Raw genomic sequence first — 26,828 nt, 5'->3', positions numbered from 1 at the left:
TTTAACATTGTAAACACGGTCTACATTTGTTCTCGCTTTTCCCCATCTGTACAGATCAAACATAAACAGTTTTTGGCCAAGTGTATTGACTTTAGGGGAGAGAGTGAGCGCAGCTGAAGGAAAATACTCACTCATTTCTCTCCAGGAGGACGACATGTTCTTTTCCTTGAGCTTGGATTATGTATGACACCTAAAAAATAAAAAAAAAAATGATAAACCATCAAACCATTACTCATTTACAGGTTAAGAAAACAAGCAGCATAAAGAGGATGTGAAAGGAGTCAAATATATTTTGACTTCCCCCGTCCTGCTTCCCTTCCTACAGTAAGTGGTCTCTCTTTCCCATCAAAGATGACTCATTTCAAACTTAGTACGTTTCTGATGAAACCAAACAAAAAAGTACATTTTGTTAAGTTTGTATTTCTATGAATACCCCTTGTTAAATTCTAGGTAAAAATAGACATTCGCAAGGCCGGATTTAACTCTTATCGTGACATAGGCAAAACAATTTTGCCCCCACCCTTCCTTATTAATAGGCATAAGTAAAATTTGCACCACAGCAGACAAATGTATTTCGTTATCACTGGAAACCGTTACAGTGTTTTCTATTGCAATAAGCATTGCATTCTAATAAAGCTAGAATGTCTTCATTTGTTTGAGAATGGAGACACACCATTAATAGACTCTTAAAGGGACAATAAGTAACTTTTTAGGTATTTTATTATCTAAAATCAATATTTTTATTCATAAATATGCCCTCAATGGTGTACAAATACCTATGCCAATGTTTAAACTAATCCTTGTAAATGAAGAATTTATTATCTTTATATACATGGGACGGGTAGGTCTACGGAGGCTTCCATGTAGTTCCGCCATCTTGCAAAACTATAATAGCAGAGAGGGACAAAAAGTACTAAGCCAACGCGTTTCCACAACGCGTTTTCGGTCAGAGCCAGAAACGCAGGTGCAGAGCAGTGAGAGGCGCTTGAAACTGCACCGGCAAGTTTAAAAGTTTGGATTGCATTCTTATTATGGACCATACATATGCCGCGCCACAGGAGAAGAAAACATCGTCGCCAAAACAGTCAAAAATAGAACGTAAAAGGAAACGTGACCGTAGATTACAGAAAACAAGAGTTAATGTCGGGGAAGCTTTTTCTAGGTGGAAAGAGCTAATGCTGGATAAAGATTTCAAAAGAGACGCTGAAGTGGCCAGTTTTCTTCTCGACAGGTAAGTCAGTGTTACAGTCTATATTATAATATTTTTTTATATCTAACAATGCATATAATTCAGAAAATATAACGAATAAATTAGACATAACTACTAATTACAATATTTCATGTTTTCCACAGTCAGTAATTCATACTGTAACATTCGTTTGTTAGTTGTCATGTTGCAGTTTGTTTGAAATAACACACCTGTTCACCTGAAGGAAAACTCGACGAAGTGCTATTAGAAGACATCCCGTCAAAGCTTTTTGGTACATATCGCCTACCGTAGATGCAACGCGCATTTGAAAAAGCGAGGCTCTGGCGAGCAAAATTAGTTTGAATGCAAAATACAATTTCACCACTAGATGGGAGTAATTCCTGCTTAGTGTCCCTTTAATGAAATTTAATGTTCATGTTTAGTGTATTTAATTAATATGGGTTAAAATAATATGAGGGGAAACAGATTGCTTCCAGGAAGTGGTGGCTATAGTGTGTGGGTGTGACAGAATATTATTTTTTTTTACCCAGTTTTTCACCTGCCTAAACACACGCACATGTTCTGTGACATTTCCTTTTGCTCTTTGTCTCTCCTTAAAGGAACACTCCACCGTTTTTTGAAATAGGGCTTATTCACATTATTTCCTACATTTAGATAGGTGGGCAAATGCATTTTTGTGTCAGTGCATGCATTGTTTTAGTTTGACTGGGTCGGCGTTAGCTTAGCTTAGCACAATGAATGGAATCCTTTGTTGCCAGCTAGCATGGCCTGAGTAAAAGTGATCAAAAAAATAAAAAAAACCCACCTAATTACTTCTTGTGGCCTGCGTATTCACAACGAGTACAAATAGCGATCCAGATTAACACTAGGCGATTTCCTAGGCAGATATTGACTTGGGACTATATTATGGGGAAGCACAGGCGAAGCACTGCTGCTTAGGCGAAGCACTGCTACTTCGGCGCAGAGAATCACGCAACACATGAAATCCCACGACTTCCGTCAACATACCGGCGTGAATAGTAGCTGCCTGGCTATTTTCCTTACAGTACACGAATGGCGATGAACATGGCTGATTTTGAGAGAGACGAAGAGGGTGACTTCTCAGACAGTCAAGAACCAGAACCATACCTATTTGAACCAGAGTTTACAGAAGACGAGCTGCGTGCTTTGGAAATAGAACGACAGGAGTAGGAATAGAGTGTCTGTGCTGTAGAGAGTGGGACATGTTTTTGCCATTGATGACCAGGCTCAACACGTCAGATCAAGATGAGCGTGCCCGAAGTTGTGTCACATCTACAGAGGATTTCACGGCGCTGATCCATTCTGCAGTACTCGATTTTTTTTTCCGGTGTGACAAAGTGAACTGGAAAAAACGCCCCACGCCGAATGGACCAAATGGACAGCTGTCCACAGAGTAAGTGATTATTTTAATCATGACGCATGTATAGATCGACCCATATTATACCTGTATTCACATAGAGTTGATGTTTTCATGTGTTGCGTGATTCTCTGCGCCGAAGTAGCAGTGCTTTCTTCTGTGCTTCCCCATAATATAGTCCCAAGTCAATATCTGCCTAGGAAATCGCCTAGTGTTAATCTGGATCGCTATTTGTACTCGTTGTGAATACGCAGGCCACAAGAAGTAATTAGGTGTTTTTTTTTATTTTTTTGATCACTTTTACTCCGGCCATGCTAGCTGGCAACAAAGGATTCCATTCATTGTGCTAAGCTAAGCTAACGCCGACCCAGTCAAACTAAAACAATGCATGCACTGACACAAAAATGCATTTGCCCACCTATCTAAATGTAGGAAATAATGTGAATAAGCCCTATTTCAAAAAACGGTGGAGTGTTCCTTTAAACTAAATATGATTATGAAATGGAATATTGTGAAAAACAAACTTTTGAAATACAAGAGTAACGAGAGTCACTTTATGGAAAAAACAGTGAATAAAAACTTCAATTTTGTCTGTTTGCATGAAGCTATCATATGGCTTCAGTTTTTTGTGCATTTTTCCCACTCCTTTTTGGTTATTTCTGGAAAACTGGTTGGATGTTCTGCCTAAGATGTCCTTTTGTTTTTCACCAAATAATAATAAAAAAGAAAACAATGACTTATTAATAAGTTAATAACATAAGGGGAATTCAAGATAAAGTGAACAAAAGTTGCCTTTTTAAATGTTCTGTTACAAACAAATGTTGTTCATGAAAATGTCGTAAAATGGATAATGTTGATTCGTTTTTTTTTTTTAATCAACTAAATGTTTCTTCTTCTGCAACACTGGGTTTTCCAAAACCCTCTGTCATCTATCAAACTCTGAGCGGCCCACTGTTTCTCAATGACACAGAGGTGATACGAGCGTTGTGTGTGTGTTTGTGCCGTGCATCTCTCGGCGAGCTCCTGGCAGAAGCAGACTTTTAATAACTGCGCCCACGCTGCTGGGCATGTGTGCTGGCCAGATGGTTCCTGTGGCACTATCTTTGAAACACCACTGATGTAGATATGAGCATATACAAAATCACTGACAGGTCACAATTAACGGAAAAGAGGACATAGAGAGAATGAGAGGGACATGCTAAAGATCCTGTCCACAGAACTAATGGTAGTGAGTGGAGCTCATGAAAACAAACCATTGAAGTAGTCATATGATGTGATTTCAATAGGGCTAAAAAAAGCATTAAAGCAGGTTCTGTAATCAGCAGTAAATCACATGGAGCAGTAACTACACCGAACCATTGTGCACTGACAAGCTGCACAAAACATGTGCAAAATATGAACGTGGTTTATATTTTTGTGGTTCAGAACACAGTTTTTCTCTAAAATATAATAATGCAAGTTCTTTCCAAGAATTTCATCCTTCTAATAATGAATTTATTTTCTTTTTTTTTTCTTTTTTTTACATTGCGACATCAGGAAAGTTGTACCACTTTGACATTCTTGGCTTTATGCAGCCAAAAATCAATCAGTTAATACATTGTTAATTCAGAGATAATAAACATATTGATTATGGACGATGAGCATTGAATTATTGTATTTAAGAATTGAATTTTTGTAACTATTTTTCAATAATTTTCTAGAACTAAACAATAAAATAACAGTCATACCAGAGAGTCAATAATCAAATACTTTCTCTACTTTTAAAAGCCCAAACTTCACCTTGTTTTTACTATAAATGTAATTGATTTTCCAAATACTGAACGCGTGTGATTAAAAAGCAAATGTGTGTGTGAGAGGGGGATTGTTTACCTTATCTGCACTGGCCTGGTTTCTCCTCTGTCTGCTGATGCGTCTCGGTACCGTCACCTCATACGAGGAGAGCTGGGACGTCTGCTGGCTTACTGAGCCTATGAACAGAGACCGTCCCGTCACAATACACACACAATGAATTATACAAGCTATGCAGGAAAACGGTGAGACTTCAATATCTGGCACTGACTGGATCTACAGGCAATGCCATTCATTTCTCCATCTATTTCTCTCTATTATTTCTCCCACTGCAACAAAACATGTTTATATTTCACTGCTATTGTGATCATCATGGGTAATTAGATAATACAATTGACTGGTTGGCAATCAAGTGCCAAGTGTTTCCTGTAGGTGGAAATAGTGCTGTGCTGCCACGGGTATCAAGACCTCAGGAAGGAAAGGCATCCCACCCGCTCCTGAGTCATCACGCAACAAGCTGGATTAGACTTCCTGTGCTGCTTTCCCGAAAAGAATGAAGCGCAGACCAGACAGAACAATTCATAATGCTTGCTTGCTTGGTCTCTTCACTGAACATTCACTGTAAATCTCAGATTTATCTTGATGTCCTTCAGACATTCGCATCATTCTCAGATCAGAACACACCCTCCGTTTCTCTAATAGCATGTGTGTTAGCGCTAGTGTAGGATCCTTTCCGTTTCTATACCTTAAATACTAAAATACGTGTATATGTAAGTAAGCAGTCATTAACTCGACTTTCAGTACACGTATTACACAGAGCTAAATGTAGTCAGTGTGGACAGAACTGTCACATGCTCCATCAGACCAGTGCTGCGCTGTCACCACATCTTTCATTTATCATGTATGTGTGCCATGAAAACTTATAAAATAATGTGCTGAATTTTTGAGAATATTATATTTACACTCAATGGCCACTTTATTAGGTATAACTTGCTAGTACTGGGTTGGACCCCCTTTTGCCTTCAGAACTGCTTTAATTCTTCGTGGCATAGATTCAACAAGGTGTTGGAAACATTCCTCAGAGAGATTTTGGTCTATATTGACATGAAATCATCACGCAGTTGCTGCAGATTTGTCGGCTGCACATCCAAGATGTGAATCTCCCGTTCCACCACATCCCAAAGCTGCTCTACTGGATTGAGATGTGGTGACTGTAGAGGCCATTTGAGTAAAGTGAACTCATTGTCATGTTCAAGAAACCAGTCTGAGATGATTTGAGCTTTGAGTCATCGTGCATTACCCTATTGGAAGTAGCCATCAGAAGATGGGTACACTGTAGTCATAAAGGGATGGACATGGTCAGCAACAACACTCATTTAGGCTGTGGCATTCGAATGCTCCTCAGTTGGAACCAAGGGGCCCAAAGTGTGCCAAGAAAACATCTCCCACACCATTACACCACCACCACCAGCCTGAACCATTGAGACAAGGCAGGATGGATCCATGCTTTCATGTTCTTTACACCAAATTCTGACTCTACCATCTGAATGTCACAGCAGAAATTGAGACTCATTAGACCAGGCAACGTTTTTCCAATCTTCTATTGTCCAATTTTGGTCAGACTTGTAGCCTCTGTTTCCTGTTCTCATCTGACAGGAGCAGCACCCTGTGTAGTCTTCTGCGGCTGTAGCCCATCTGCTTCAGGGTTCAATGTATTGTGTGTTCAGAGATGATTTTCTGCATACCTTGTTTTTAACGAGTGGTTATGTGAGTTTCTGTTGCCTTCTATCATCTCTAACCTCTGCCCATTCTCCTCTGTCCTCTTACATCAACAAGCCATTTTCTTCCACACAACTGCCACTCACAGGACTGGTTTTCCTTCAATAAACTTCTAATTTGCTGCTTACTAATAGTTAGTAAGTTAGTTGTAAAGTTTAGGCATTTTAGGTTGAACGTGCCTAGTAATAAGTAGGCCTACTAAAAAACAGCCAATATGCTAGTAATATGCATGCTAATAAGTAACTAGCTAATAGTAATAGCTGGTCCTTGAAATAAAGCATTACCATTTTTTTAAACTACATTTTCCTGCTGTACTAGCTACGTGTCACTCAAGACTTGTTTTGGTAACATTTCACTAAATTCTTTCATTTGTAATTAACTACATTAGGTAACATGAACAATGAGAAATAATTTAATTCATTTCTTTAAACTTCTTTAAACAAATTACGCTATTATTGAACTGCTTAAGCTTCTTAAACCTTCACACAGCCAGGCGAGGCAGAGGAGAAGGTATATAGACAAGACATGATATTGTTTCCTATCAAAATCAAATCTCTCTATAGGACAGACAAGAGTACAGCTTTGCTCTGAAAGGCTCAAACTCAAACAACGTAAACCAATAAGAGAATAAGGTCTATGGCAAGCTTTTTTATCATTTAATCTTTGAAACTGAACTGCACTTATATGTTACTAGTCCAAAATTTGTAATCACAAATAATCCAACAGTGACTCGCAGGTTTCTCAACATTTAATGAAAGTATACACTTGATACTAATATTTATTACAAAAGTAAAGAGTATCCATTAAATAGGTTACAATAATATATTCATCACATATCAGTCATTTGTTAATATACTGTTGTATTGTTACTAGTCACTAACTGCTCATTTTTGCCATCAACTTCTGTGGATCTGCATTTGTTGCTAACACTGCATTAACTCTTTGCAATTGTGACAGTAACTATTCATTACACACCAGTAATTAGTTGTTAATAACTAACCCAATAGTTAGAGGTTTTTATTCCAGTTTTACCAGTATTTAAGATACAATGTGGACAGCAAGGTAATTAGTAAGACATGAATGTGTTTCTAGTAACTTTTATCTCACTACAGTTAAGTTTTACCTGTCATTTATATAGGGCTCGATCAGCTTTATTTTGTTCCCCAAATCCCCTCCAACATACCCACCCAAGGCCCTGGGAAATATATTATTAAAAGTATTATGTTCTTTTTTTTTCATTCAATACAAATTTCTTAAATGTTACATTTTGACAGGTGGTTGTGAAGATCTTTGAGGAATTTGTGTGTGTGCATGATATGACAAAAAAAGATTATCAAATGAAATTCTGAAATGCTTTGAAGCGGACCTCAGACCAGCTCTGGAAATGAAGTACACGAAGCTAAAATGTCAGTAGTAATATTTTTGCACCTTTATATTCCTAAACAATGGTCCATATGCAATTAATGATGAGGACAGCCCCACTTTTGAGTTATTCCTTTAAAATTTGCCAAATTCTGTGATATTCCGCACTTTACTGTAAATTAAATTTTTATGATTGGATTCTGTCCACGTTTTCTGCATCACATCACCAAAATCACAGTCAGCTACATCTAACAGCTACTCAGAATTATTACTTTACAGTTAAACAACAACAACAGCAAAAAAAAGATTGTGGTAGTAAAATAAAAAATAAAAAATAAATGTTGCTAGCAAAACTGGAACACGCAAGAAGTGTAGTTCCTAGTGTCAACTGGGAAACCTGAAACTGATACTAGCAGGTAAATAAACAGTTGACAGTTAATCTAAAACAGCTAGCAGTAACATCTGAAACAATACCAGTTGGAAGTGAGCAGCTGACTACAGATTCTACTAATAATAGAATTCAATGGCAACATTTTACAGTTTGTTACCAGGTTCCAGCAAAGATATTTTGTTACGAATTATTAAATACTTAGATAATATTGACTAAATGAATAGATACTAGTAATTGGAACAAATTCTGGTATCTAATGGAAAGTTAGTAATGAAACAAATATATAGCCTATATATATTACTTTTTACTACTACTTAGAACGTGCTAGTAACATAATAGCAGCTATTTCGTTTTAAGGAAGACGTTAAGACGGCTTGCCATATTGGTCCCTATATCCTAGTGTTATTTTAAGTGAACAAAAATATCTTGTATCAAAGAGCCAGCAGTGTGAAGAGTTGTGGACATCAGGTGTGGTCTCTCACCTCCAGTGCAGTCGATGAGCGCGTGCAGCATCAGACACATAAAGAAGCCTTGAGCGAGACGACAGCAAACTGCATTCAGCATGTCTGTGAAGTATCCCGAACAAACCGCCGTCCCAAAGTCACGTCAAATGTTGTCCTCTCTTCCTTATCCAGGCGTTGTCCTCCAGGCAATGGCAATAAGCCCTCTCTCCACATAACGTTCCCGTGGAGAAATAAATTAAAATATTCCGCACATTTTTCAGCTACCTGGTTATTTTGCTACACTTTATCCTCGTGTAATAAGTTTGTTGTGGAGTTATCCGTATGTGTTTGTATGGCAGCTAATGGTGCAGTTTCAGTTGTCTGTTGTAAATCTCTGGATTAGATGACTCGCTCAATGCGCCCCGACTGTAGAGCGCGAGACTGAGCATGCGCCACCAAACAGACTGCCTTTTAACCCTTTACTTTGTACTGCTGTGACAATACAAACCACCAGAACACCGATCCACATGTGCTTTTTAATAACTCTCGGTCGCTAGCAAAAGAAGGTACTAAGGGAAGGAAAACAAAAATCGCCTTTTAAAGTAGTGCACTAGACTGGTTTTTATGCTTTTTAGTTAGTGATAGCCTAAAAACTACACATTTAGCTCACTGTGTACTAATCAAACTTAACTACGACGTTTTCCCCTATTGAAACAACTATCGTTTATTTGTAGTTAAGTCAAAGTATTCTATTAATTGTCACCAAGGAAGCGAAGAAAAAATGAGAGTGAACTGTTAAGGAACTAAACAAAACTACAAGTAAAATAGTTCGACTCGACCCCTCAAAAGAGTGCATCGTGTTATTGGGAGACCTCCAACAACTGATGCTTTTCAAAGATTGTACATGTCTAAATTAGATTTTAATAGTAGAGCGTAATTATCTTGGATGACTTTACTTTGTCATTAGGATATGTCCCTAAAACCTTCAAACTGGCTGTTATTAAGCCTCTCATAAAAAAAAAAAAAAAAAACACACAACTTGACCCCAAAGAACTAGTTAATTATAGACCAATCTCGAATCTCAAAGACTTTAACACTTTGTTGGCAATAATGGAAGTGCATTAGCATGGGTTAAATCGTACTTATAAGACCGCCATCAATTCGTAGCAGTGAATGAAGAGGTATCATATCGATCACAAGTGCAGTATGGAGTACCTCAAGGCTCAGTACTAGGTCCGCTACTCTTCACGTTTTTTATTTTACCCTTGGGAGATATCATCAGGAAATATGGTGTTAGCTTTCATTGTTATGCTGATGATACTCAGCTCTATATTTCTTCCCAGCCCAGTGAAACACACCAACTTTGAAAAACTAATGGAATGCATAGTCGATATAAAAAACTGTATGAAGAGTAATTTCTTACTGCTAAATTCTGAAAAAACAGAGGTGTTAATTATAGGACCCAAATGCTCTGCATGTAATATAATAATATAATTAATTTTTTATTTGAATAGGGAAAAGTATGTCACATAAACACATGTTACATACTACAACATTTTAGCCGAAGCTAATTCTTAATGTCCGTCCCTAGTAATGAGCCTTTACAAAAATTAAACAATACACAGTTAAATTAAACAAAATAATACAATATAAAACAATATCAACAAAGCTGTCAAAGCAATCAAAATCACATATTTGACTTCTGATTAAAGTGTCTTTGAGTTTGTGTTTAAAAACGACACAGTTTGATTCTCCTTTAAGTTCAGTGGTCAAAAAATTCCAGACCTTTGTGCCTTGTACAGAGAAAACTGATTGTCCAAACAAAGTATTGCATCTCGGAATCTGATTTAAACATTTATGCATCAGTTTCAACAAAGAGAATTTAATAAAGAATTTAATAATTTGCAAAAGATAAAATATTTAACTTCCTTAGACTAATACAAGGATGTAACCTAATGGGTTTCCTATCTAAGATTTTAACAGCTCTGTTATAAATCATTTGAACTGGCTTAAGTGTAGTGACAGTAGCTTGTGACCATGCGAGAAGATCATGGCATGCATGAAAGTGTGAGCAGCATGAAACGGTAGGCAGTCGCTGATTAGTCTTAATGTAAAAAAAAAACTTGCTTTGGCAACTCAACATATTTTTTTAATATGACTGTCAAATTTCAAGTACAAGGCCCAGGTATTTGACTTCTGAGACCTGCTGGATCTTTTGCCCATTTATCCATAAATTTAGTTAATCTGGTATGGACTTAAATCTGGAGGCAAAGCAAATAGACATAGTCTTTTTAACATTCAATGTCAGACCTGCATTTTGAAACCACACCGTTACATTTTGCAGTTGTTTTGTAAGTTCATTAGAAACTGCACACTTCTTCCTCGCACATAAACCACTGCATCATCCACGTACATTTGAAATCCTGCTGTGGGACATGAGTCTGGCAAATCATTAATATACAATGTAAAAAGCAAGGGCACAAGAATGGAACCTTGCGGTACTCCTGTGTTCATTTTTAAGTTCAGTTTTTTATAATGGACGTGTTTTTGTAAGTTTATAAATTCCAAATATGTTTATAATCCCAGTTATGAAATCCATCAGCAGATGTTTTGCAGATCGGTGTATTAGTCTGTGATTTCTTTACTTAGATTAATAAAGAAATAAAAAAAGAACATTGTTTTGTGGAACTTTAAAAGGTTCTTCAATGGCACCAGGCTTTGGTTCTGTCTCTGTAGGCAGTCACTGTATCTGAAACAGCCACTGTTTGATAATCATATTCATTATGTTGTATAGTGAAAGCTCCAGCATGGATTCAATGGCAGAAATATTAAACATTTATTACAGACAGCCCTCTAAATGTATCTTAATTATTTCCACTAATGAGCTATAGAATGTGATTGGGAGCATGACAGTCTCTCTCTTCACTGGCAAAAAAAAGTTTGGTAGCATACTATTAAAGGGGGTTTATCTTACACTTCACAAAAGCCAGTTAAAAAAATATCTAAAAAAAAAAAATCTCCAAACACTCAGGACATTTTATTTGACAGAAACCCTTTTGGTCATCTTTGACATGATCCAGATATTGAAAGATCTTTTTTTTTTTTTTTTGGCTTTCCAGGATAGATCTGAAAATACGAACATAAATGTAAAAAAAAAAAAAAATGTGTCATACAATTGTTTCATGATGAGGTGTTAATGGTTCAGGAGGCAAAGAGAGAGTGTGAGGGCAGATGGTATCTCTCTGCGGGACGCTTGGAGGAGCGTGAAAGCATTCTAGAGGTGCTGCAGAGGGAGGTCAAGGAGGAGGCAGCCAGCCAATCACACTGCTGCTGCTTCAACAACAAGGACCAAAGTGGGTTCACTTAGTTAGTTAGTCTTCCATGCTGAGGTTTGAATCAGTGTCTGATTTTAGGGCAAAGCAATATGTGATATATAATGTGTTAATTATATGCTAGTGTGGCACTGAATGTTTTTTTTGTTGTTGTTGTTGTTTTTTTTTTATTTAACAGTAGAGTAGAATTATTTAATTAATTACATATTTATTATGTTTAATATATTGAACAACATTTTTAATTATTAATATTTTATAATCATATTGAATTATGGGGAAATGGCCTATGGAAACTTGAGTGAAAAGATTTTTTTATTTTTTTTAATAAAACTCTGATTATGTAACGATTTAAGTTTTTTGTGAAGAGTAAACTTTTTTCAAAATCATGCAACCCCGATTTGATCTCTACTTTTAAGTTTGTAATTAGCCGACACCTTTTTTTTCTAAAAGGTAAAATGTTCAGTAGTTATCCAGTTAAGTAATTTATAAAGCAAGTACTTTTCAACAAGGAAAAAAAAATATTTTATGATATTGTGCCACCAGGAGGCTCTCTGAAGACAACAGCAGAAGCAGATTCTGAATCAATTCAAGCTCAGTGGTGGGTCCCCACTTCCTTTTCACACACCTGACATACTGCCCCTCATTGATGCTGGGATAAAATATTGCCAAAATCCCAGGTTCCCTAAGTTACAGCCTGTTGACTTCCCTTGTCATGTTATCTGCCAAAGACTTTTCCTCACATTCATCTCCAGCAATGGTAACAGACAGCGATGAGCACCACTTGTGTCTTCCTATAGCAGTGTCAGTTAATACATTCGACACAATCCCATGAGCTGCACACAGACTGGTCAAGGAGTGCGTGCCTTCGTCATCCATGCATTTTCACACACATGGCATTCTGGGATTGCAGTACAATGGGAGAATTTTAGGAAAAACAGATGGGATCTGCTTTAACACGCTTTCTGAGGATGGGACTGAAATCAGCAGCCCACCAACATTGTAGGGTGACGCTTACAGAAGCATGAGGTGACCAATCACAGCCTGAGGGCAAAGATAATACAGAGGATTGAAGAAGAGCCTGTTCTGCCTGTTCACAGTCTATAATGATGCTCTGCCACCGTGATAGAGGATCAGAACCAGAACTGAACCTGTATCTTCCACATGAGCACCAAGGCTCAGCATGTCTAAAGCATGTTCAGTGGCCATACACCGTTATACTTATACTTAGGCAGGGAATATAGCACTAAAAAAATAAGGGGACAGAATTTTACCTTTTGGGTGGAGCAGAACCCTAAAAGGACATATTAGTACCTTAAGGGTACGTATGGGTATTAACATGTACCTATTAGGGTTCTGCTCCAGGGACAAGCTGTACCCCAAAACACACAACACACAGCACTGCATAGCACTTCACCTCAATCATTTATGTGAATACCACAATGGAAATGGATGCTGTTAGGAAAAAGTGAAGAGTTTGTTTGCAAAAACTGATAACTCCGTTTTTTACAAATTTTCATAAATAATGTTTTTTTATGTTATGTTTTTATTGTGTTAGCGGTATTGTTTAGTTAGTATTATTATTAAATAAAAACAAACCAACTGCAGTTTTGATTGATAAAATGCAGGATTAAAAAAAAATCATGATTTTAGAAAATTTATAAAAAGAGTTATCTGTTGTTGTAAATGAACTCTTCAAGTCTTGATACGTGGGTGTATATGTTTGATGAAGGTAAATTATGATTTAATATGTGATATGAGTTAAGCAACCCTTTATATCTTAAAGGGTTAGTTCACCGAAAAATGAAAATTATGTCATTAATAACTCACACACATGTCGTTCCAAACCTGTAAGACAACCCTTTAAGTCCATCTTTGTTGCGTATTTCAGCACCAAAGAACTGTTTCTATGTTTATTTTTTTTTATATTTGCATATAACATAGATAACTAGTACTGTAAATATTTTCACTTTTCACATTAAAGATATTACTGTTTTAAGGAGCAGTGTGGATGAATAGTTACCTCTGAGAAAAGAGCTTTACCTGCTCCATGTCAGCCAGTTTGGTTATTGTTTTATCAAATCAGTTATATAAGCAGTTCTATGTTACATCATCAATTCAAAAATCAATCAGTTCTTTCTGATAATGTGCACGAGGAAAGGATCTTACATGGTTTGTTTGCCTGCTGCTTGGAAAGTGGTTGAGCTACTTGAAACACTTTCAGGCGTTTACATTTTTTATTTAAAGTATATTTATCTTAAAATAGTTTTCCAAAACGCCCGAGTGTCTTAACCACTATTTCGGGAAAAAAAATATTATTAAAATCTTTGCTTTATGCTATATATGACCAATCCTGCTGTATATTTTATAACAAATAGCCTAACAGTAACTTTGATGGGAGTTTTAATTCTAGTTAAATCAGTTTGTTACAAGAGAGAACATTTGAATTTTCACAGCCTGCAACTGTGCTTTCCAAGATTATCCAGATAGATTTGGCAAGAAATCATAGCGGCTTTTGTTTGATGAATGTAGTTATTGTGGTTCATGTGTTGGAAAACCCGGAAACAGGCATCAGGTGAAGTCGAAAGAGAAAGTCTTATCCTCATTATGGTGATGTCGGTGTCCTCGATGCGCGCGAGAAACTGAGACTATCATATCGATCATCAGGCAAGTCTTTTATTTACTTTGCTGTAATTTCTACAGAATTAAATGAGATAGAAGTAAAATACGCGTTTGTTTTCATTCTGAATAAACCTGTTTGCTTCGCGGGTGTCATGCCACCGCACTTGGTTTATCTTAATTAAATAATTATAATAAATGCTGATGAAACAATCGACATCAAATCCTCTAAACATAATTTTCTCGGTTTTGACTTTTATTCATACATTATTTGTAAGTTGTGTGCGATTATTACATGAACAGGTCGGACAGGTTGTTTGAAAAAAAAAAAAAATCCCTTAACCAGTAGCATTTCATAAATGTACAGTATGCCTAGTTAACGATACACATTATTGATAGACATTATTTCTACATATGTTTAGAGAGTCTGTTTCATCATGTCCCTGGAGGAGACGGTGGAGATGCTTCTGAAGGGAGAGGGACTGGAAGTGACCGAGCTCCACTTCGATCCTGAACACAAGAAGCCAGTCACACGCAAAAACACATGCTTTGCTGTCTGTGCGCTCATCTTCAACTCTAAGGTACGGTCAGAATCGCTACATAGTACATTCTTTGCTTGGAAAACGTCGTATGAAAGCATCCACAAAAAAAATCGGTTTTCATTGCTAACAGAACGGTCTCAGAAGTTTGGCTAACGTTCTGGCAAGGTTATAAACGAACGTTCTCCCGGTAACATCAACAGAACGTTGGTTGAATGTTATCTGCTTTTCAGATGTTTCAGGTTTGCATAATGATAAGATAGAACGTTACCTCTCGCATAAGAAAGAACAACAATTTAAGATATTTAACAGATTTTAGACCTTTTAGAACATATTTCTGTTAGTTGGTTTAGAGCTGATTAACTTAAGACTCTGTCATTAAACTTCTTAAAAATACATGTGATAAATACATTACAAAATTTTAAATCCTTTATTTGCAATAATCACATACATAGTAATTAATAAACCTTGTTATTCCAAAAGTTTTAGGTGCAGAATAATATTAATATTTATGGCTAGGAGCTCATAAAAGTCAAAATACATGTACATGTACATATATGTTCTTACATCCATGCAAAGATGTTTTCTCAATAATGTAAAATGCCTGTCTTTAAAGCAACACCATGTAACTAAGCCATGTCTTACACTTTAATAAACTTATAATAATCATTTATATTGCAGAACTGTCAGTGAGCCTAGATTTTACAGAAAATTACATATGTTACATCAGAGAAAAGTCGCTCTGGCTATGTAATGTGAAGTTTTATATTACTGTCACAACAAACTAGAAAAATTTATCATTAACTATTAAAAAATGATGACGTTATTTATTTGTCTATTCACTCTGATTATTTTTTAACCACTTTAACTATTTATGTATTTTACTAGTAAGCTTTAAGTTGTGCATATGTGTCTTTGTTTGACAGAACGAGGTGCTGATGATTCAGGAGGCAAAGGCAGTGTGTCTTGGTTCATGGTATCTCCCTGCAGGTCGTATAGAAGATGGTGAAAGTATTGAAGAAGCCCTAAAGAGAGAGGTGCAGGAGGAGGCGGGAATAGACTGTCAGCCAATCACACTGCTGCAGATCCAAGAAAAAGGGCCAAGCTGGATCCGCTTTGCTTTTCTAGCAGAGAAAACAGGTTAGATATGTAAAGGTTCTATAACTTGCTTGTTAATGTAGTTATATAATTGTCACACAGTTGCTCAGTGGTTCTCTCACTGTTCTTCCATCCACCAGGGGGCTCTCTGAAGACACCAGAAGAAGCAAACGCTGACTCGCTGCAAGCTCAGTGGTACGATCGCGAAACTCTGCCTAAGAATATCCGTAAACTTGACATTCTCACCCTCATTGATGCTGGGATAAGATATCGCCAAAGTCCCTGGTTCTCAGAGTTACAGCCTGTCGACTTTCCCTGCGACGTCGTCTGCCAAAGGCTTCTTCTCGCATTCACCTCCAGCGACGCTAACCCTGAAAACGGTGAGGAAGAACGCATATGGCTTTTGCTGAGTAAAGACACCCAACTTCCTGTTGCAGCCTCCGTCGAAGCACAAACTCTCACATTCACAGCAAAACAGCTGGTTAAGTATTGCATGCCCTCCAGGTATGAGCAGCTAAGCGTGAACACCTGTGGGATTCTGGGAGTGCAGCACAACGGGAGAGCTCCCGGCCAAACCGATGGAGTCTGTTTGAACACTCTTGTGCTGCTGGAGTATAACGAGGAAGAGGAGGAAATCAGTCTCAGCAGTCCACCCAAACCAGAGGATGCTGGGTTCAGATGGCATGAGGTGACCAATCAGAGCCTGAGGACTGAGATCCTGCAGAAGATCGAGGAAGGCTCTGTCCTGCCTGTTCAGAGCATATGAATGGGAACACAGCAGCTTCTCATGGATTCTTTACTGAAGACGTTTAACACTCATGGTGCTGTGAAGTTTATTTCTGATCTGGCTACGGTTTTATTCCAGCAGCTTTACCTCAAACTGTCCCTTTCAGCATTAATGCTGACGGCTTACACCAAGTACAATAATTATAACGGTAACGATATAGTTTTCAAAATGAGTTTAATTCTAAATCTAAAAGAATAGAGGCATCCACAGTGCAACTATAACAATGGCACAGAAGAATTAATTAATGATTTATTTTTTTAATTAATATCCAGTTTCACTATTATGAATTACTTGAAAATAAGAAAAACGTTGCAGAATCAGTATCACATGGAGCCTCATATTGATGGTTTTCAATACATTCGTATTATCATAAGTTTTATTTTTGTTTCACAAATTCAAAACTACCTTGTGCAGCAAAACTCTTCATGAAGCCATATTTAGTTTCTGTATCCCGACTGCATTTAAAAGAGTTGAGACCACAGAGAAATTTGATGCACTGAAATCTGCATGAATAGTTTAATTGATTGCTGTGACAACAGAATTAAGCATGTATTGCGTGCAGTTGCCAGACCTCTATAGAAAATAAAGATCTGTTGTGAGTACCGGCCAATAGCAAATCACATCCTCACAGACCAAACAGAAATATACAACAACACTGATTATTCACAGGCTTCAGAAAGTCAATTAAAGATAAATAACATTACTTTACACACCATTATGATATACTAAACTCCAGTTATTCAGATAGAAAAGCTGAAGAGGGGATGTACAATTGCCTAAAATTGATAGTGTAAGAATTGTGATCTGAAATCAGGTTTTCAATAGCATATATATCTGAATGCAAAAAAAAAAAAAACATTAACAGAGGGAACTTACTGATTGGGTCTAAAACTTCTATAAAATATAGAATATAGTATAAAATTTAAATAGTGTGCAAGAGACAGTTTTTTTTCTATTGCTTCCACACAAAGTGAAATGTAATTATACAGAAAGATGTGCAGCTGTGGAGAAAAAGCGACTTTGTTCATACATCACACAGTCATTGTGAAATCCAGTCTGGATTTTATAAATATTTTAAATTGAGCAAAACTGTCATCAGACAGCTCGACCCCTCCCTGACAACAGTGACTTGTATATCTATACATACTGCCACTTAACTCAGTTCTGTGCAAATCCACTTTGTGCCAGTGATGGAGTCCTCCAGCAGATGTTGTTGGATGCTGATCCGTCGTATTGTCTTTGGTTTCAGCATCATGAGTTCACTGCTCTTCTATGGGGAGTTTGACAAATGCTATAGCAGCCAGTTCCTTGCAGAACTCCTCCAGAACGATCACACCCTTCAACAGGGTCACATGATCCACCCTGACAGAGAGAACAGACAAGAAATGTCAAAACATTTAATCAGCCTGACATTTCCACATTAAGTATTGTTGTCAACACAATGTTGTTGTAATTAAGGATGGAATCCCAGATTTCTTCAAGTCAATGCTAGTTGTCAAAAGTCAGAGCCAGTCTGCGTAGATTTGAGTTTACAGATCTATTAGAATATTTTGAAGTGTATGGTGGGCACATTCGGAGAATACCAAATCTGCTTAAAATTTTGAGCTGATGTTAGAACACTTTTTTTTTTTTACATTTTTCCCAAGTCAAGAGGCATGTCTTACATTGTCTCCTCCTCCAGTCCCATCAGCTGTCTCCTGATCAGCATCAGTTTGTCTGTCACACTGTGGATGTGTTGGATCCTCTGCATTAATTCTCCGATCACCTGCAGGAGAACACAATTCTCATGTTTTCCTGATAAATGAGGCAGACAGGGCTACTCCATTCACAAAGCCTGCATCGGATACATTGGCCAAGCAGCTTTCATTCATAACAACATGATGATTTCTCTCACACACGGGCAGCTTTATCTCACCCTGACTAGAGTGGAGAAGAGCGACCGGGCTCCAGGGCTCAGGCTGATGTACGGGTCCAGCAGGTACTCGTGCAGGTGAGGGTGAGGAAACACTGCTAACTTGGACAGGACTGACGTCACCTGAAGATTCAGCTCATACGGCTGGCAGAGGGAAACATTGAGAAATACAGTGGAAAAAAATAAAAGAACGGAAATAGTTTGTTGAACAAAATTATAATTATTATGTTAATGACTATACATTTCATTTAAAGGTCCTAAGAAGTGTTAAGATAAGCTATCAAACATTTTGAACGCTTTTTAGCCATTTTTGACAAAACGTCATAATTTTGAACGTTTTACTATTCTGCATGCAGTACTGAAAGCAAAATTAAACTATATAAAATGAAAATCTGTTTTGGTGTACTACTCTACCTGCTCTAGTATGCGTGCAATCCGGTCAAACAGGATCTGCAGGAAGTGCCCTTCATAGAAGTCTGTAGCGGGGTTGGTTTCAGTGGTTTTGGCAGAATCTGGCCAGTTCCAGTCCCGTGAAAGAGCCATACATTCTTTTAACTAGTGAGAGGAAGAGAGGACGGTTTCAGTGGCAGAATATTTGAGTTTTTAATCACAGCTGACAGTCTCTGTGCATGAGGCTTAACTGATTGCATGAAGTAAAACTACACAGTAACACACATTGGTAACACTTCAGAATAAAGTTCCATTAGTTAATGTTAGTTAATGTATTAATTAACATGAACAAACAATGAATAATATCTTCGTTAATGTTAGTTAATGTATTAATTAACATGAACAAACAATGAATAATACATTTATTACTGTATTTATTCATCTTCGTTAATGTTAGTTAATGAAAATACAGTTATTCATTGTTAGTTCAGGGTAATTCACAGTGCATTAACTAATGTTAACAAGCACAACTTTTGATTTAAATAATGCATTAGTAAATGTTGAAATTAACATGAACTAAGACTTATAAATGCTGTAGAAGGATTGTTCTTGCTTAGTTCATGTTAACGAAAGTAGTTAACTAACATTAACTAATGGAACCTTATTCTAAAGTGTTACCAACACATTAGCGGAGTATGTAACAAAAACACTGGCTTTTATTTAGTTTTTTGTTTTCAGTGTGTCAACTCACCAGCTTGTGTGCATCGTGAACATACGTGTCATATCCTGCTTCCTGCACCAGATGGGATGTTTTTGCTTCTTGTGGCACTAAACACAAGAAGCTAATAAAATTAAAAACAAATTAGAATCAACGTATGGACTAGCAATAAACCAACATCACACATATAGTCAAGACCAAATAACAATGACTATGATATTTAACCAAAGATACGGGAATGTGTCGATATCTGTGTCATATTGGCCAAGAATGTAGTGTAATACCTAACAAAAATATATATGTATATGTACACACACACAAATATATGTGTGTGTGTGTGAGTGTGTGTGTGTGTGTGTGTGTGTGTGTGTGTACATATATACTGTATACATATACACATACATATAAGCACACGTATATACAGCGTGTGTGTCTTATGTATGTAGTAAACTTTTTACAATTTTCATTCTTTGATAAACAGAATGCTTAAAACAACAGCATTTATTTGAAATAGAAGCATTTTGTAAAATTACACATTTCTTTTAATAAATTCAATGCATGCAAAACTATTCATTAATGAAAATCACAGGTTTTGGTTGAAGATCGGCTGAACTTTAGTGTAACAATACGGAAAAATACAGAAACCAGACAGGGCACAAACACTTTTCCACAGTCCTGTAAGTGCAGTACAGTAAGGATGCTACTATGAACTTTTAAAAAATCTGTTCTGTATTACAAACCAAAGAAAGATACCTATTGACGATGTCAGCAACTTGTGTGTGCGCACTGGGATTACGTCTCTCTCTGACACTGGGCAGAGACAGAAGAGGCTCCTGGCCTCCGAGCCCACTGTCTTCATACATGTCTGTGAAGAAGGGATCCTCTTCCAGCCCCCTGATAGAGAAACACAATGAAAGATCAATGATAAGCCACTGTGAGCAGTAAGAGAATCTGTGTCCAGTCTCTGCTCACTCAGACTCTTCCAGGACATCACTCTCGACTCCATGTCTCTCGTCCGTGACCCCTGACCCGGGCAGCCTGTAGCTGCGCTTCTCAAGGTTACGCAGCACCAGATTGGTTAAGATGCTCTTGCTGGGCTTCTGTAGAAGCTCCTCAAAGAGACGTAACGTTGTGATACTGATCTAACAAAAGGCAAAATAATCAGTTAACACACAGTGATGCTCTCAACAGTGAAAAAGTATCAATCATTTAGCCCAGTTACCTCGTCTGAGATGTGGTTGCAGTGTTCGATAAGGCGGTAACGTAGAAGGTGTGTATGTGTGTCCTGTCGCTGTTCACAATGTGTGTCGCTGCCCAGCAGAAACTGAACCAGTTCCTCCAGGAGCGCAGGAGAACGTATGTGACGGACAGAACAGGACAGCAGAGCGGTGTGCACCAGGATACCGACCTCTGACCTGGACAAACACAGTTTTAAAATGAGCATTACTCTTCCTGTATCGCTGCAAGCTCACAATTCTGATTCATGTTTTCTACTAACATCTCAAGCAGATGAGGCTGAATGACTCCTTCAAGCAACTGAAGGTGAATTGCTCTGGCCATTTTAACACCAAGAACCTACAGGAAAACATAAATATGCATAATAATGTGGAATATGTTTATAATCATTATGACAATTTTTATACCACAAATCTTAATTATTAAAAAGTACATAAAAAACAAATACAACTTAAAAAAAACAATCTTCAAACATCACATTAACAAAACTAAGATGACAACAAAATGACAAAAAAAAAAGATTTTCTTTTTTTAAAAAGTAAAAAAACTAACAAATACAACTTCTTTAAAACAGCCTTTAAACATCACAAAAACAAAAAACTAAAACAAAATAATTAAGCAAAAATGTAAACAAACACAACTTAAAACAACCTTCAAACCTAAAAACAAAAAACATGAAAAAACTCTAAATCAAATCACAAAAAAAGTAAAAGGTAAAACAAAACAAAATATAAAACCAAAAACAAATACAACTAAAAGCAGCCTTCAAATACATAAAAAGGATGAAAAAAAGACCAGGATGAGCTAATGTGGACCAGAATTCATGGGGAGTTAAATTAGTCTATTTGGAAGTATCGTCAAGGGTTTTAATAACTTCTAATTCTCTGTTATTTTGGGGTTGTTTAAAGCTAGTGTTCTTACTATTAGCCATTTCTGGAAACTTGAAAAAGTGTCTTACACTCAGCAAAGTCAACTTTATTCAACGTTATTATTATTTTCAAACTAAAATGAATTAACACAGAATTAATGATTTTGTCAAACCGTTGGTGCTTCCTTGGTGAGATCACTGCAGTAGTCCAAAAAGCAGAAGAAGCTGTGGACGTTCTCACTGCCAGGAAACGACTGGCTCTCCTCTGTACTGTCCTGTGTGAACTGATCCCTGTAAACCAACACAATCTTCAGGATTCATATTTACAATAGCCAGATAACAAGCATGTCCACAAATAAAGGGAGTATAAACACTTCATGGGTTCATAGCATACACACACCTCCACTGTGCGCCGGAGTAGCTGTGAATGTCTGCAGGGTCGAGTGATGAGGGTATGAGGCAGTAAAGTTCAGTCAGTCTCTGAGCGAGTAGATGACACAGTGGCGTTCCCTCAGCCAGCAGATGTCCAGTGTCCTCCTGAGGTGAACTGACCAGCAGCAGCAGACTCTCCATGGATCTGAGCGCAACACGACTTTTCTAAGAGCGGGAGGGACAGAGAGTCTCATTAAAACTATGATTATGAACTCCAGTGCTCTGGACTAAACATGTGTTCATCTAATAAATGTCACAGAAGTTCACAAATTAAATTTAATACAGAAACCATCTACAACAAGTCGCATATTCTCATTTTTATACTTGATTATGATAGTGAAATTCTTTGGCTTTAATGCACAACACATCACTGAACTATAAACTGTATTTTTACAAATACACAGCAAACAATTGTACTGATTATTGAACACATGGGTTCTTGACCAAACCAAGGTTCAAGGATCATTTTCTCTAACAGAGAGAGACATAAATTAGACATTATTTTGAGGGTCCACTTCACAGAGTGTATGGCACCCTAATTTTACACTGAAACATTGGGTAAAGATTCGGTGACTCTACTGTATGTTGTCTAAATCTTAAAAATGGTGCATAAAAGCATACAAGATTAAAATGTACATAACATTAAGTCTAAAATAAAAAAAAGGAAAAAGTAAACCCTCTAACAAACAAAATGAATATTAATAAATACAAATAGATTAAATACTTTATTCTTTACTTTTATTCTTTATTATTTTTTAATAAACCATGGACCAAGAGCTTGAGGGTCTAGAGTAGAACTGAAAGAAAAAGATTTTAAAAAATGTATTTTTAAGCCAGTGCTTTGTTTTAGTTTAACAATTAAACACCAAATGTGCATATAGTTTTGTGAAAACCATTACTAAAATAACCTTCCTTGATTGTGGTGTACATACATTCAGCAACATATTTTTTTATCTACATATATACAAGTCTTGAACGAAATACACTGCAACTCATATACAATGCCTAAATCACAAAATCACATAAAATCAGCTCATTTGGGATGCACTGTGTACATTTAAATTAACTTTAAAACTTCAAAGGTCAGACTTGATGTGAATAAGTCTCAACAGCTCTGTTGAGTTGCACATCCAAGCCATCCTCAATCCTCCATCTCTTCACAATGACTCACCTGACTCTTCCCCAGGTGCATGAGTACAGGGATAATGCCTGTGGCTGTCTGAGGTGGGCTGGAGGGGTGAGCTCCGCTGCGGGCCGAGCAGGAGGACGAGGGAGCCCCCTCAGGACTGGAGGATCCACTGCAGCCCTCCTCCACAGCCTCGTCTGAGGTAGAGCTGCACCTCTTCTGAGAGTCTTTGCTAATCTTTGTGATGGAGATGTGGTGTGTTTGTTATTCACTTATTACAGCTTCACATTCTAAATGAGTTTAAATGTCAGTCAATCAGTGCAGCAATGACAGAAGAAAAGTGAAGAAAGTACCTCGAGGATATAGTTGATGACATAAGGGTCTTTTTTGACACGAGCGCAAACAGCAAACAGAAACTGAGACTCCTCCGTTTCAGTTTTTGAATCAGGGAGTCCACAAAGATGGATAAGTTTCTATAACAGAAAGTGACAAAAAAGAAAAAAATAATTTTATTTTGAAGTTACAATTCATTGGAATGCAACTAATTTTCCATGCAAATTAATGGAAAACACATGCTTCACGCCATAAAAAAATTATGATTCTACCGAATATGCTTTCCAAATGTTAAAAATCTACATTGCTATAAAATTCTAAATCATGATACAGTGTACAAATTTTCAAGATCATGTTCCATGAAGAAATTTCCTACTGTAAATATATCAAAGCTTAATTTTTGAACATCATTTGGACAACTTTAAAAGCCAAATATTTCCTAACAAACCATACATCAATGAACAGGTTATGCATTCAGCTCTCAGATGATATATAAATCTCAATTTTCAAAAACTGATCCTTATGACTGGTTTTGTGGTCCAGGGTCACATATATAAATATATTTCAGATAAACTCTGTTTATTTGAACTTTCTATTAACGCGAAGAACTGAAAAAATGTATCACGATTTCTACAAAAATATGTCAAAACTGTGTCCAACATTGATAAGAAATGTTTCTTGAAAACATATCGGCACATTAAAATGATTTCTGAAGGATCATGTGACAGTCTGAAGACTGGAGTAATGATGCTGACAATTCAGCTTTGATTACAGAAATAAATCATATTTTCAAATATATTAAAACAGAAAAGAGTTGTTTCACATTTTTTTCTGTTTTATAGTATAGTAAAAAATATAAAAAATATTATCAACCCCAATCTTTTGAATGCATTTGTACTTTACTTACATCAGTTAGTATATCAGTTATTTTAAATTATTTTAAAACGGTTTTTAGTTTTTTAAAAACACCTATTGTTCCAAACCCATATATAATTATTATACTTTTTTTTCAAAACAACTAATTTTTTCTTCTTGCAGTTCTTTTTCAAGCGATAATGTCATACCTGTACGGGCCGATAGACGTTGATTAAATGCAGCACAGGTTTCTGAATCTGGCTCAGGACTTTAGAGAAGAACAGCATCACTTGTTGACTCATGCCAGGAGGATACTGTACAAAGAAACTATATTTCAGTTCAGTTACAGCTTTAAATATCTCCAATCTCTGTCTTGGGGCCGTGTTCTTGTACCTGTGCTTTTCCCAGCGTGCAAAGTGTCTCTAGTATTTTGTGCTGGAGCAGGTACTCCATGCAGGGGCCCGTTTCCTCTCCTTGCTGTGTCTCCTCATACACCAGGATGTCCAGCATCTGTTTGAGCCGCCATGGGATGTCTGTCTTTTTCACCGGACGAGACTCATCTTTATGCATGAGACAAACATACAATTGAAATTTTGTTTTTCCTTTACCGTTCCTCTTTTTTTTCTCCCTAATGCATGACATAATTCAATGTTTAACTCAGTTTGTGTGTTATAAACTCTCAAATGCATGGTAAATTACTGCTTAACTTGAATTTACACACATAGTTTCACCTGTAGTTTCGATGTAATAGTTGGTTACTGCTTTCCAGTGATCCACAAAAGAGTCCAGCAGGTTTATCGACACCTCCCTCTGTAAGAGTCAGAACAGAATCAACAGTTTTCTATTTTACTGAAATTACACTTCATTGATTCTATACGAACATTAAACACTGTGTTCCTGTAAATCCTAAATGCTTCACTGTAAAACATAAAGGTATTTTTGAGTACTAAGCATAAAAAAGAGGTTAAATCCATATATAAGAAATAAGATGAGTTTTTATTTTATATACACACTACTTTTCAAAAGATTAGGAAAAATACATTTTGTTATAAAGGCAAGACATTTTAGGTGTGATTTAGGTTTCTAATATGTATTAAGTATTCATATTTTATGACTGTGTGTGTGTGTGTGTGTGTGTGTGTGTTAGAGCACATTTTTCTCTCTTCCTGTCAGAAACATGTCCAGACGTGAACATACTCTCAAATGATAAACCCAACAGTGTGTTATCAATAAAAACGTATATCTCTCACATATATCGTTTACTATTTAAAAATCCCACATCTATGACCTTAATAAACAATAAAAAAAAGAAAAAAAACACCGCAAGTCTAGTGTTTAGTGTACTGTTCAACTACTGTAGCACAAAAGCTAAACCTAAGACCGTATATATATATCTTCACATAAAGTACTGAAAGTCGTGACAACACACTAACAATCTGTAATTGTATATTTCGTTCATACAGAGCAGTTAAATGAGCCTATAACACTTCTATAAAGTTTTACAGAATTGTGCAACAGGTAACGTTACGTGTTTTGAGAGTTGTTCTACATTAGCTAAGCTAAGCTAACAGGCTAGTTTAAAGATATTCAAAGTCCGTGTTTACTTACTGTTTCCAAGGCCTGCTGCAGAAAAGCTGTCACTTTATTAAACATGTCCATAGCTGGATCCCAGCAGAGCTGATCAAATTCTACATGAAGTCTGAGACATTTTTATATCGTTATACAGCGCTAGTGTAAGAGTGTAAACATTGTTTATGCTCAGCTCGAGCGATAGTGATAGTGAGTGACAGCAAACACTGACCTCTTCTGACACTACAGAGAAGACTGGACACAGCGCACACATTCAACATTTTAGTTTCAATTTACCTTGAATTTATCCCCATATCCCCAAATTATCAACTGCACTGCATAAAATGTTATAAAACAAGCTATACATTTAATAAACACCATACAACTAATAAATATAGCCTATATGTATTTTTTTTCAGCTGCCATAGAACTGCATCATATTTTAAAACTATGTAATTATTTAAATAAATAAATAAATAATAAATAAAAACTGTGAGGTTGGTAGCTATTTGGAAAGACTGTATCACATCAAGCTTCAGTGACACCTGCACCATTTCAATTCTCTTTCCTTCATTTGAATCGTCTCTTATTGAAAGACTATTGAAAGTAGCCATCCTTTCCACTGAGAATACACCAAGCCTTCAATTAAACACTAGGACAAAATTA

General features: G+C 36.7%; 3 protein-coding genes and 1 pseudogene across 4 annotated transcripts in view; 2 read left to right on the top strand and 2 right to left on the bottom strand.

Moving 5' to 3' along the window:
* LOC127963277 (disintegrin and metalloproteinase domain-containing protein 9) overlaps positions 1–8,793 on the bottom strand; it is a 46,638-nt gene extending 37,845 nt beyond the window's left edge. The window contains exons 1-3 of the mRNA XM_052563100.1: positions 8,391–8,793; positions 4,458–4,555; positions 132–190 (exon numbers count right to left, since the gene is read on the bottom strand). Coding sequence (XP_052419060.1) covers positions 132–190; positions 4,458–4,555; positions 8,391–8,472 — 239 coding nt within the window. The 5' untranslated portion in view covers positions 8,473–8,793. The remainder of the gene's footprint in view (positions 1–131; positions 191–4,457; positions 4,556–8,390) is intronic.
* A 1,595-nt stretch (positions 8,794–10,388) lies between these two features.
* Positions 10,389–12,686, top strand: LOC127964185 (8-oxo-dGDP phosphatase NUDT18-like; annotated as a pseudogene).
* A 2,039-nt stretch (positions 12,687–14,725) lies between these two features.
* On the top strand, positions 14,726–16,755 carry LOC127963969 (8-oxo-dGDP phosphatase NUDT18-like). Its single transcript, XM_052564077.1, has 3 exons — positions 14,726–14,880; positions 15,765–15,978; positions 16,077–16,755. Exons 1-3 carry the CDS (start codon positions 14,737–14,739, stop codon positions 16,700–16,702), a joined length of 984 nt encoding a protein of 327 aa, XP_052420037.1. The 5' UTR covers positions 14,726–14,736; the 3' UTR covers positions 16,703–16,755.
* A 455-nt stretch (positions 16,756–17,210) lies between these two features.
* Positions 17,211–26,388, bottom strand: LOC127963967 (FHF complex subunit HOOK interacting protein 2B-like). 2 transcript variants are annotated; one of them, XM_052564075.1, is made up of 17 exons: positions 26,202–26,388; positions 25,325–25,403; positions 24,987–25,153; positions 24,803–24,907; positions 23,759–23,878; positions 23,451–23,642; positions 22,248–22,444; positions 22,021–22,138; positions 21,242–21,318; positions 20,966–21,158; positions 20,716–20,885; positions 20,497–20,637; positions 19,777–19,867; positions 19,050–19,190; positions 18,639–18,779; positions 18,388–18,488; positions 17,211–18,085 (listed from the first exon to the last, which is right to left on the bottom strand). In XM_052564075.1, the coding sequence occupies exons 1-17, from the start codon at positions 26,250–26,252 to the stop codon at positions 17,983–17,985; spliced, it is 2,187 nt and encodes a 728-aa protein (XP_052420035.1). In that variant the 5' UTR covers positions 26,253–26,388; the 3' UTR covers positions 17,211–17,982. The 2 variants fall into 2 exon arrangements, with proteins under 2 accessions (XP_052420035.1, XP_052420036.1); XM_052564076.1 differs by having other exon boundaries at positions 25,315–25,403; positions 26,202–26,246.
* Between the last annotated feature and the right edge of the window lie 440 nt (positions 26,389–26,828).

The sequence above is a fragment of the Carassius gibelio genome, chromosome B8 (genome assembly GCF_023724105.1).
Source record: "Carassius gibelio isolate Cgi1373 ecotype wild population from Czech Republic chromosome B8, carGib1.2-hapl.c, whole genome shotgun sequence".
In the NCBI taxonomy this organism is placed as follows: Eukaryota; Metazoa; Chordata; class Actinopteri; order Cypriniformes; family Cyprinidae; genus Carassius; species Carassius gibelio.
Note: the sequence above shows the minus strand (reverse complement) of the source record. Positions and strands in the feature narration are given on the sequence as shown.